The sequence below is a fragment of the Cricetulus griseus genome (genome assembly GCF_003668045.3).
Source record: "Cricetulus griseus strain 17A/GY chromosome 1 unlocalized genomic scaffold, alternate assembly CriGri-PICRH-1.0 chr1_1, whole genome shotgun sequence".
Taxonomy (NCBI): Eukaryota; Metazoa; Chordata; class Mammalia; order Rodentia; family Cricetidae; genus Cricetulus; species Cricetulus griseus.
The window spans coordinates 272565277-272577728 of NW_023276807.1; the positions used below are offsets into that span (position 1 = coordinate 272565277).

Here is a 12452-nt window from a genome sequence, read left to right on the forward strand (position 1 = left end):
ATTAATACTGTTAATGGATAAATATTGCATTTAATATTAAAATAGTGTTTAGTATACTACCTGCACATATTTATATCTATATTATTAATCAAAATAGTTTTTATTAGAAATATAAACATATGAATACATAGTTATTTATTTCTGTACATTTAAGGCCAACTGAGGAAAGGCAAATATATGCTGTATTCATTTTATTTTTTTTAAATCATTTTTCTATTTGTAAAAACTCACAATTCTTTTTTAAGGGAACAGTAGTGGCAGATTTTTGCCTCTATGATCATTGTAAAATGGTTCTTTAGTTTTCTTTTCTTCTTTCTTTCTTTTTTTCTTTCTTTTTGTCTGTCTGTCTGTATATGTGTGTCTGTCTGTATGTGTGTGTCTATATGTGTGTATGTATGTATGTGTGTATGTGTGTGTATGTATGTATGTGTATGTGTGTGTATATGTATGTGTGTATGTGTGTATGTATGTATGTGTATGTGTGTGTATATATATGTGTGCATGTGTGTATATGTGTGTGTGTATGTATGTATGTGTGTATGTATGTATGTATGTGTGTGTGTATGTATGTGTGTGTATATGTGTGTGTGTGTATGTGTGTATGTGTGTGTGTGTGAGAGAGAGAGAGAGAGAGAGAGAGAGAGAGAGAGAGAGAGAGAGATGCCATTGCTTCCTAAGTGCTGGGGTTGAGGCATGTGCCACTATGCCCACCCCAATTCTTTATGTTTGTGGGAAACTGTAGTAAACCCCCCTTTCATTTTTAGTTAATTTGGGTCTTCTCTTTGTTTTGGCTAATTTGGCTATGAATTTGTTAATTTTATTTGTGTTTTCGAATACCAACTCTGTTAGATTTTTCTATATATCCTTTAGTCTCTATCCCATTAATTTCTACCCTGATCTTTACTATTTCTTGCCGTCTACTGCTTTTGGGTTTGGATTTTTGTTTTTCTAGTCCTCGAGGTGTGTCATTAGGTTAAGAGCTTTATACAATTTTCGTGTAAACTCTCACCCATAAACTCAGAGGAGATTTGTGTGACTTCCTTAGCTGTGTCCACAATGTGTTTTCATTTTCCTTTGATTGAAAATTTCTCCCTTATTTCTTCAGTGACTCGGGGTTTATTGCTCAGTCTCCATATATTTGTGTGGTTGCTATAGATTTTTCTTACCATCGGTTTCTAGTTTTATCACACTGATCTTGTCAAATAGACTTGATGATTGATTTGTGTTTGCTGAGACTTGATTTGACGCTGAGAATATACTGTATGTTAGAGAAGAGTCCATGGGCTGCCTGGAAGAATGTGCACCCTGTTTCTATTAGATGGAATATTCTGTATTCATCTGCTTAGTTCATTTGATCTACGGTGTGGTTTAAATCCGAGTTTTCTCTGTTGAGCTTTAATTTTGATGACCTAGAGATGAGAGTGAGGTATTGAAGTGAGTCAGCCACTACTATTGTAAAAATACCTGCCCAATTTTTATGTTCAGTAATGTTTGCTTGTGAAATTAGGAGCCCACTTTCGGTACACTGGCATTTACAGCAGTAGCTGTTCCTGATAAATTAATTCCTTTTATTAGCATGTGGTGATCTTCCTTCTCATTTGTGTCTAATTCTGATTGGAAGTCTCCTTTATCAGTTATCAGGATAGCTATGCCCCCTTGTTTTTGGAGTTTGTGCATCAGTGTTAGAATTCTTTCCATCCTTTGACTCTCGGTCTTTGGTGGAGTCTTTAGCAACAAAGCATGTTTCTTAGAAACAACAAAAAGCTGGATCTACCTATCTAGTCAGTCAATGTCTTTTAAATGGTGAGGTGAGGCCATTTATATTTGAGGTTTTATTGAGAGGTGTTAACTAACTCCTGTGGTTTTCGTTGGTTGGTTGGGTTATAGTTTGTTCTTTACTTTCTCTCCGTGGTGTAAGGGCTTTGCTGGTTTCCTGGGTGGGGAATGGATCCTGCATGGCTCTCCTTTGCTCAGCTATCCCTCTCAAGAAACTTATTCTGTTCTGTGCTCTTGTGGTTGAAACTTTGTCTACTTTCTCTTTGTGTAGTAATTTATACGTCTTTGGTCAAATTGGCTTGGTTGTCTTGAACCACCTCAACTGATAACCTGTCTTAAAGTGTCTTGTTTCTCTGTCAGAGTTAAAAAAAAAATAGCATGGCTGGATAATAGCAAACTTGTTTCGAGGTTATTTACTCTCAGGGCCTAACATTGATAGTTTAGTGCTCTTCTGGCACTGAGGGTTATTGCTGAGAGAGCTAATGCTATATAGTGTGTGCTTGCTTTTGTAGGTAAACTGAAATTTGCCCCTTTAAAGCTTTTAATATTGCTTCTTTGTTGTATATTTTGGAATTGTATATAGTATATTATAGAAAGGTTCTTTGGTTGTGTCCATTTGTAGTAATAAGTCGCTATGACACGTGAATGCTGACAGGCTCTCACTATGTAGTTGTCGGTGGTTTGAGTCTCACCATGTTGACCAGGCTGCCCTTAAACACACAGAGATCTACATGCTTCTGCCTCTGAGTGCTCTGTTAAATGGTGTCTTCTGCCACTCCCAGATGAATGTCTAATTTTTTATGCTGTCATTTCATGCCTTTAGTGTTTATCTCAACCCCTCTTTTATCGTGTGGATCTTTGAGTCTGTCCTCCTGATGAGTTTTCGGATACAATGGATTTATTCATTTATTTTGTTATTTTTATTGATTTAGCATTTTGCTAGTCTTACCTTCTATTTCTGATATTTTTCTTCTGCTTAGTTTATTGGTGTCTGTCCACTGCCCTTTTAAAAAATTATTGATTTAAATTTTCATAATTTCTGGTGTTTTTGCCAAAAAATCTTAGTTTCCCTTCTGAAGTTTTCTTCTATGTTGCTGACTTTAAAAAATATACTTCTGTCTTAGGGTTTTATTGCTATGAGGCGGCACAATGGCCATGGCAACTCTTATAAAGGAAAACATTTAATTGAGGGGCTCATTTATAGTTCAGAGGTTTAGTCTGTTATCATCATGGTGGGGAGGATGGTAGCACGAAGGCACTCCTAATCCTTTCAAACAATGCCACTCCCTATGAGCCGATGGGAGCTATTTTCATTCAAACACCACACTTGCTGATTTCACTCTCTGTTTTGCTGACTTTTTCCTGTGTTGCTGTCTTCCTAGATCCACATTTAATTCATTTGCTTGTTTTTAATCCTCTGTTGTATCACTGATCATTTTTACAAGATAACTTTTGAAATCTATGTCTGGTCTCGTACCAGTTCCTGTGTCTTTGAATTTGGTAGCTTTGGGCATGTTGGCTGTCTGGCTTACTGTTCCTGTTTTGGGAGGAATCTCCTTGAGCAGCCTGCTCTTTTTGGTTTTGGTTTTCGCTTTCCAAGACAGGGCCTATGTGTGCATCCCTGACTTTGCTGACCAGACTGGCCTCTAATGGTGCGTGATCTTTGCTTCCCTTCCCCAATGCTGAGGTTATAGGCACGTGCCCACACCCATAGGACAGATTACCCTTTAAGGCTCAATTCTTAGTACACTTGTCAAAGTGGCACATTTCCTATTGGTCTTTCGATGAGCTGGGCAGCTGACACAGGGTTTGGTTCACTTCTCTGCATGGTGCACCTTCCTTTTGTTCTCTGCCTGGTATTACTTCATTTCCTTCATGGATTACCAGTACACTCTGTATTTTTATCTTTGGGATAAGATCCCCTTTTTCTTATTCTGACTTTTTCCTACATTGTCTCACACAGAGGCAGCCTCTAGCCTGCCATCTGACCTAGAAGTTCAAGTCATAGTCATACAAGGGGATTTATTGTATTACCTTATACAACAGGTCCTGGGTAGGCCAGCAATATCCGCCTCATGCAAGAAAAGCAGAGAATGCACATGTGCTGGCTGCCTCAGTGGATCCAAATTTGGTACTCAAATCCCGGAGCTCCCTGGAGAGTGGCTGGTGTTAATTCCACACTGGACATCCAAAGAACCTGGGGCCTGGGGACATCATTAGCAGTAACTGACTCCTGCAGGACCATGAAGCGAAGGTGGCAGCTCATACTGCTTTCTTCCTGGACCCATGGGCTGCTCTTTGGAATGTGCTCCCCACTTTGAAGGCAGCTCTTCTCCCTCACATCCAGCCCCCAAGGTGTGTCTCTCAGCTGTTTCTAAATCCTGTCAAGTTGGCAGTCAAGATAAAATCTTCAAAAAAAAGTCACAAAGGGCATTCCCTCCCTCACAACAGAAACAAACCAACTCTTAAAAAAAAGGACAGATTAACTGTTTTACATTAAATGAACATAAAACAATCTGCAAAATGCAGCATATAACACCCAGTTTCACTGTAATTCTAACACAAGACTTTCACCAGGGATTTCCTTCCTGTCTGGGATCTTTTTTGTTAAGGCTTTTGTTTTCTTCTATGAGCCCCATTGTCCATTATCAGGCGCTATTCTGTCCATCTAGAGATCTCTTCTCCCTGCAGTAGCTTTTATTTTCTTTCCACTTTGAACCTTTCTTCAGGAAACAAAGGCCTTTGTAGGTTTCCCAACTGTTTTAAAAAGATAACTTTCCCACCCACCAGTCTCATTTCACTTGGTGAGATTACTGATCAGTACTACTAAATTTGGAACAGACATTACCCAAGGGATATTTTGCTTTTTGTCTTCTTTTTACTTTCCCTTCTCCACTAGTTTTTATAGTGTATGGAAATCCAGTATAAGAACCTAAAGTTAAAAATCTATGTAATTTAAAAATGAATTATGAATACCTTTTCATATAGGCATTTTATCAGCTTTTAAGTTGCCAGGTTATAGCTCTCCCCTAACCCCATGCTGGATGGCATTTGCAGGGAGAGTCTGGTTATTTATCTTGTCCTATTTGGGTAAACATCTTGTATCAGCTGCTCAAGAAAGGTGGTTCTTTTTGTAGCTAGCACCTGCAACTGAAGGGAAAGCCTCCAAGCTCTAGTCTTTTCTGTATCTTCTGATTCCAACACGTGGTGACTCAAACTCTAGATTGTCTTTCTCTTTTGTGATTGGCCACATCCAAATGACAGCTGTCTGTCACAGTCAGTAGTGCAGCTGCAGCAACTCATTCCCTGCAAAGCACCTGCCTGATGTTCTTCTCCTTTCTTAGGGTCCATTCTTCATTGAGTTTGCCTATGCTCAACTCTGAGCATTTAAATTCACTTAAAATAATCAGTTTGTTTAGGGAAGTCACTTCAAGAAAAGAGTAAAGCTGGCCACTCTGAGGGACATCCTTCCCTGTTGTCATGTGTACCTGAGCACATATGGCCCACGAGTAGAAACTATGTAGATTTCTTTTTGGAAGTATTCATTTGCCCATAACTGCACAGATGGGAAATAAAGACTCTGGAGGCTGTGGTGCAGCTGGAGTGTTGGGTAGGTTCCTGGTGTTTGTCCCAGATGCATCCGGAGAGAAGACTGCAAAAGTGAGGAGAACAAGGAGAAGCATGTGTGTGTGATCCCAGAACCAGGATGGTGGGTAGACTGAGGCTGGCCCATGCTGTGTTGCCAGTTCTAAGCCAGCATGGCTACATAGTCAGATCCCGTCTTAGAAAACAAACAACCAAACAACCAAACAAACAACCCAGGAGTGTTATTGTTGTGTGTATGTATGTGAAGCATATATGCCTATATATTTAAAAATGTAAAATTAGAAGTGACCGCCTAGTATCAGAAGGGAGAGTGCCTCCTTTTAAAGCCTTAGATACTTTGTATTTGTTGTGATTTGGAAGGTGGTTCTGTTTCAAACACATGTCAACTGAAGATTATAAAATTAGACACAGGCATTAAAGAGAAAAGCCAAACCCAGGAGGGAGTTGTTTAGTGGAGTAGAAAATAAGAGATTGTCCATAGAAGCTGTGTGTCTTGACTAGATAACAGAGAGCTGGTAATGGCCATCATTCTTGTTGGTAATTCCTAATTTTTTTTCAGTAGTACTGGCTTTCACTAAGTCTGTATTTTTTTTTTTTTCTGACTTCTAGTTCTAGGTATTGTATGACTCAGCCTACCTAGAATGGCTAGACACGGTGAGATTGTAGGAGAGAGGCTAAGCTGTTTCATTTTATTATTATCACCTGTGTGGAATGGTTTTCTTTCTTCATGGGATGGCATCACCTGAGATGTAATGACTTATGCAGCACCATAAACAGAGTGCAAGACCTTTCTGTCATCTCAGAGTTTGTATCACCAGCCTCTGCTGGTTTTCCCTCTTCCTTCCATCATTTTCTTTTCAAAAATCAATTAATCTTTATTTGTGTGCTTGCCTGTGTGAATTTATGTGTATCACATGTGTGCAAGAGCCCTTGGAGGCTGGAAGAGGACACTGAGTTCCCTGGAACTGGAGCTAAGATGCTTGTGAGTAACCCAATGTAGATGTTACTCAGGAATGGAGCCCAGGTCCTTTGCCGAAGCAACACATTCTCAACAAGTGGAGCTGGCCCTGCAGCCCTTCCCAGACTACTCACATTCAGCTTTTTATGTTTTCATCAGAGACTCTTGACTTCCGGGGTCACAAGCATCCATGGGTTTAACAAGAGAAATCTTTGAACAAGGAAGACTTCTCCATCTTATTTTCAAACTCTACAAATGACTGCATAGTCGAGGATCAGTAGTATATGGCTAAGAAGTATATATATGTATATATTTCAATATGATTTCTTCATGGACACTCTTGGTGGCTGTAGCACCCACCTACTGTGAGAGTGAACACTGCACATGACCCCAGGCAGGGTCCAGCATGCAAACATGCTCTTCCCTGGCCACCTGTGTCCCTGCTGCAGTCTATACTTGCTCTGAATTGTGTCTCTCAATTCATAAAACCTCCCTTGTCCCCTCATCTATGTTCTGTTTCCACAGCTCTTGCCCAAAAATGTTCAAAGGCTGCTTGTGTTTCATTGTGTCACTGAACTGGCCCTTTCTCTCGTACCGTCCTTAACCCCCCCTTTCTCTACCTTCCTCTGCTCCGTTGCTCTATTGAATTCCAAGTATGAAATTATTTGTGTCCCATGCTTTTCTCTTCTTGGATTATAAAGTCCTCAATGTAGAACAATACATTTATATTTCTTCTCACTGTACTTGTGCTGTTTCCAAAATGCTGTCTGATGTAAGCATAGCAGAAATATTTTAATGGACTTAATTATGAAATACCGGAGAAGCAAGTGCTGTTTTAACTAAACCAATGGTGGTGTTTTGTGTGTTGGGGTTAGTCAAAGGTCTGTGACATTTGGGCCCTTTCTTCCTTTTTCCTGTAAGGGACCCACAGCTAGGGCTGAATGATGTTGCAGAATCACAGGCCAGGCAGGGTCCTCTTGAGCTCAATGACTGTTTCTTTCCCGAGGAAAGACGATAACAGACGGAACTACTTGTATGACTATTTCCACTGAGTTTCCAGAGAAGCCCTCAAGTAGACTGACTTTTCTCTTTTGGTTTACTTTAATTTTGAGACAGTATCTGACTATATAGCTCTTGCTGTCCTGGAACTCACTCTGTAGACCTGGCTGGCCTTGAATTCACAGAAATCCGCCTGCCTCTGCCTCCCTGCTGAGACTGACTTTTCTTGTACCCATAGTGCAAGAGATTGTAGAATAACTTTATGACTTTATCTCTTCTCATAAAACTGTAACTTTACTGGGTCCTGACTTAGTGTCTTCATGGCAACCTGTTGAATGTATAGAGAAGTGTAGTAGTAGAATTGTCTCCATTGTGAGCAATAAACTCTGGCTCTTCTGGGAAATAGCCATGCTCCATTTTTTCCCCTTAATGTGATCCTGCCAATTTTGTTGATAAATGCTGCAGGCATTCTCTGTGAAAATACCCAAAGCACTTGTATATGAAAGAGAAATTAATCTGTTATGCATGCAGGTGGCAGTTTTCAGAATCACAAATGTGTGTGTGCACATGTGTGCATGTGTGCATGCTGTGTAAACCGCTTTTATCATTGGCTAGTTCATATAATGTTTATGATTTTTTTGAATTGTCTGCCAAGTAATTTTTTTGTTTTGTTTTGTTTGTTTAGCTTTTATTTTATCACTTGAGAAGTGTATTTGTTGATACAATTACTTTTCTTTTAAAATGTCACTCATTTAGAGAGTAAGGTCATTACATTGGTATTGTTTCTGTAACTCTGAATAAAGGAACTTTTAAATAAATTATTGTCGTCTGTGTTACTGAACATGTGGTCAGTTGTCATGTTCATACATCCTCATGATCAAAGCCTGAGCATCTGTCTCATTCTTCCCCGCTGTTAGGCTACCCTGTGATGATCAAGGCCTCAGCAGGTGGCGGTGGGAAAGGCATGCGCATCGCTTGGGATGACGAAGAGACCAGGTGAGAGAGAGGCTGCCTGAAATACACTTTTGATGAAAATTGCAGTTACCAGAGTTTTATTAAACTGACAGGTAAACAGATATCCACCGCATAGTGGAGTAATTACAGTGACCATCTAATCTTTACTTCTTGGATGGGAGAGAAAGTAGTGCTGTGTAGAAATTTTTCTTCTGTATGTTTTGAAGATAGTTATCCTATTACAGCAAGGTTTTCTATAACAAATGTTTTTCTTACATTGGTAAAGGGTTTTGTTTATGATGCATTTTTTTTTTTTAAATTAGAGTTCTGTTTTCTATGCAGAAATCACAAACACCTGGCCTTATTACTTACAGTTTGGTCTACGGGTTTGAACCAAGTTTATTTAAAAATCTCAGTGTGTAATTATTTTGATAATTTTTAGTGTGGAGGATACAGTTTTCCTTCTGAGTTTGAAATTGCTATATGTCTTTTATATATAATATATCATTTTGATATAAATTTGGAATATTTTGTAAAATGAATTTTGGAAGTCAGAAGTAATCTGTGTTATTTAATAAAGCTTTGATTTTTCCAAACACACAGTTGGTTAAATCTCTTCATGCATTTTCCCAGCAGTTAGGGCATCGTCCATCATAGCATTTCCCATCTAGATTACTTGAGTTTTGTGTTTTGGAAGTGGTTTGATAAGAACTTTGTTAAGGAGTTTCTGGAGGGCTGTCCTATCCAGGGAATCCCAAGTCTCCAATGGCTCAGAGAGCACAGCTGGGGCCCTGAGCTCTGGGGCCCTTTGTGTAAATAAACAGTGTTGTCAGGCATCTGGCCCTGAACTTCGCCATTGCCTGTAGACTTGGGCACTGTCTTTCTTGGCCTTTTTTTTTTTTTTTTTTTTTTTTTTTTTTGTCATTCTCATTGAGGTAAATAAATTTCCAAGAATAGTAATGTACCAGTGACATGAGCATCTATCAGAATGGGACTGATTAATGCAGCCAAATCTAAAACCAAGAAAGGCTCAGTCACTAACTCACGTGTTTGCAAGCATGAGGGTCTGAATTGGGAGCCCCAGAGCTCATATTAAAAACAAAACAAACAAAACCCAAAAAATAAAAACAGTGAGAACAACAAAACAGGAATGATAGTTCAGACTGACAAGCCTAGAGCTGGAGAGGAGAGAGGGAAATGGTCAGTGTGGGCTACACGAGACTCTGTCTTGTAAAATCAGGAACGAATGAATAGTAGGAGTTGGATCAGAGTGGTCTTGGGTGGGGTAGAGCTGTATCGGGTAAGCTTTTGAGAGTTAGTCTGGAGGTTGTATCAGGGGACTGTAGTAGCAGCTCATTTATGAAGAACAGTCATTAGGAATGGTCATCCTTTTTGACCAAGTGTGTGGCTTTGAGAGGGTTGCATGTGGAGAGATGAGGGGGAGAGGGGACATTTGCTTACACCAGCCAGGTCAGCTGAGTTAACCCTGGTGATCAACAGGGTGACAGATATCACAGCCAGGTTTGCCTTTCATCCTATGTAGGCTCTTGTGAGCATTCTTTGTGATATCAGAAAGGATTGCAAGGGTTCACAGTAGAGAAATCCTGGAACTTCAACAGATCTTGGCACTATGCTTTTTAATTATAAAAATATTCAAAGACATGAAAAAACAATACGATGCCCTTCATGTATGTATCACCCCGGTTGGTCAGTAGTCAAGATTTTGGGTGGACTAGGGAGATGGATGGCCTAGTAGGAAAAAGTGCTTGTGGTGTAAACATGAAGAATGGAGTTCAAATCCCCACTGTTCTTGTAAAAACCCAGGTATGGTTGCATGTACCTGCCATATTAACAGTTTTTAGGGTGGAGACCAGAGGACTGCTTTGACCTCCCAGCCATTAGCCTCATTCCAGATTCAGGGAGAGACCCTGTCACAAGGGAATAACAGAGATGATAAAACAGAACAGCCAGTGTCTTTCTCTGGCCTCCAGGCACATGACCACACTTGTGAACACACATCACACACACATATACACAGAATAAATGAGTTACCAGATTTTCTCATGTAGGTTTGGTAAAGCTCACTCTGGTAGTGCTCTTCTTGGACTGAAGGTAGACGGGCAGAATCATGATCCGGATGCAGGAAGCTAGTGAGAGGGTAGCTGGCTGCAGCAACGGAGCAGGAAAATGTGGCTGGTGGCTTCCATTTGTGTGACAGGATGGAGGTGGTGAGAAAGTGAAGTCAGGTGTGCATACCTGTGCTTATGACCCCAGTGCCTGGGAATCTGAGGACAGAGTGTCTACAAACTTGGGGTTGGCTGGGGATACATAATGAATCGGAGTCCAGCATGGGCTAGGAAGTGACACTCAGTCTCAAACAAACAAAACACAACAAGAGTTGCTAACTGATTGGATACAGAATGGAACTGTTTGAAGACACATAGGCACTGTTTTAAAGTTATTTTGTCATCGTTTATGTTTGGTTTTAGTGTTTATGTAAATTAAATGCACACCACACAAGTCTGCTTTGATTGAAAATTCTTGAGAAATTATGAAATAAAAAGGTCCCAGTGAGAAACTAGGAGTTAGAACAAGTGTGAGCTTCTGTCTTTAGAAGAATGGGCACTAAAGAGATGGCTCAGAGGCTAAGAACACTAGCTTCTGTTGCAGAGGATTTGGTTCCCAGCACCCACACAGTTAGACTAGTTATCTCAAATCCCTGTGCAAGTCTCGGCCTCCTTCTGACTCAGTCTCAGGAATCCCACAGTTCCTCCTACACTGTCATCTAGTGATTATCAGAGAGCCCAAGCTTCTGAACCCTAGCACAGGGTGTGACTGTGACTGCACTTCTTCCTGAGGAAGGGGCAAGGTAAGATAGTGCTGGAGACAGAAGTTCGGTTGGTTGCTGGTGTGAAACCCAGCACTTTGCATGAGTCGAGCTTCTGTTCCGAGCTCTAGGCCAGGCCAAAGATGTTCTTAACACAACTTTCCTTTAGCTCCAAAACAGACCTGTGATGTTCTCAAACTTTGTGTTTTATTTTGATGACTTTGATGTTTTACTTTTGATGTTCTTGGCTTAAAAGCAAAAAGAAAGATTTTTGTCATTACATTAGAGGCAAACTGTAAAGTGTTATGTTATTCTCTTTATGAATTATAATATCTGTCCCATCTAATAAAACTTTGGTCATATGGTACTGAAAACAACAATTCATTGTACTTCTAGTTTCTTTGAAGTGTGTAGTCTGCCCAAGTCTGAACATAATTTTCTTAAATCAAAGATACAATGGAAGACTAAGAAAACCTAAGACCTTTTCTCTGAGGTAGGAGAAATGGGAGAATTCCCCCAGGTTTGGAAATGCATCTTATAGTTGCCTTCTGTATTGTGCATTTCAAATACAGACACAAGCACATCAGATAATCATGTTTAACATTGCCAGATGCACTGTTTTCACACTAAAGGATTAGAAGAAACTGGGTTAAATGTTTTATATTCAACAAAAGTATTTAATATGAAGAAAGACTTGGTTAGAAGTAAAGGTAATTACATTTTATATTCCAAATATGTAAGTGAATAGACAAAAAATTTCAGTTACCTTTAGACAAGTTTGAAGTGTTTCTTCCTTTGAAATTGTTTGCACTTATTTTGTGTGTGTGTGTGTGTGTGTGTGTGTGTGTGTGTGTGTGTGTGTGTGTAAGAGTGTGCACATGCTATGGTGCATGTATGAGTCAGAGCACAATTGTGGGAATCTGTCCTGTGGGTACTAGGGATCAAACTCTGGTTATTAGACTTGGTGACAGGTACTCTTGCCAGTTGAGCCATCTCATTGAATCCTTAGTTTGAGCTTTACTTACTTATTTTGATTGATTGATCAATTGATTGATTAGTTGGTTGATTCATTGATTGAGATAGGGGCTAACTATGTTGCTCTGCTTAGCTCAGAATTCACTATGTAGACCAGGTTGGCCATGAACTCACAGAGATCTACCTGCCTTTGCCTCCTGAGTGCTGAGATTAAAGGTGTGTGCCACTATGCCTGTCTGAGTCAAGTTTGAGTGTTAATGAACTGGCCAAATAACCCCATTTTATATGTGTCTAGTAAGCCTATTTTAGTGAAGTAATAATGATTTAGATTAGTTTAGGAATAAAATAGAAAGCAAT

The 12452-nt window shown here is 39.7% G+C and overlaps 1 protein-coding gene across 1 annotated transcript in view; it reads left to right on the plus strand.

The window, feature by feature from the left end:
- Pcca (propionyl-CoA carboxylase subunit alpha) overlaps window positions 1–12452 on the plus strand; it is a 301422-nt gene that overhangs the window by 95868 nt on the left and 193102 nt on the right. Inside the window, exon 9 of the mRNA XM_027388941.2 lies at window positions 8257–8335. Within this exon, the coding sequence (XP_027244742.1) occupies window positions 8257–8335 (79 nt within the window). The remainder of the gene's footprint in view (window positions 1–8256; window positions 8336–12452) is intronic.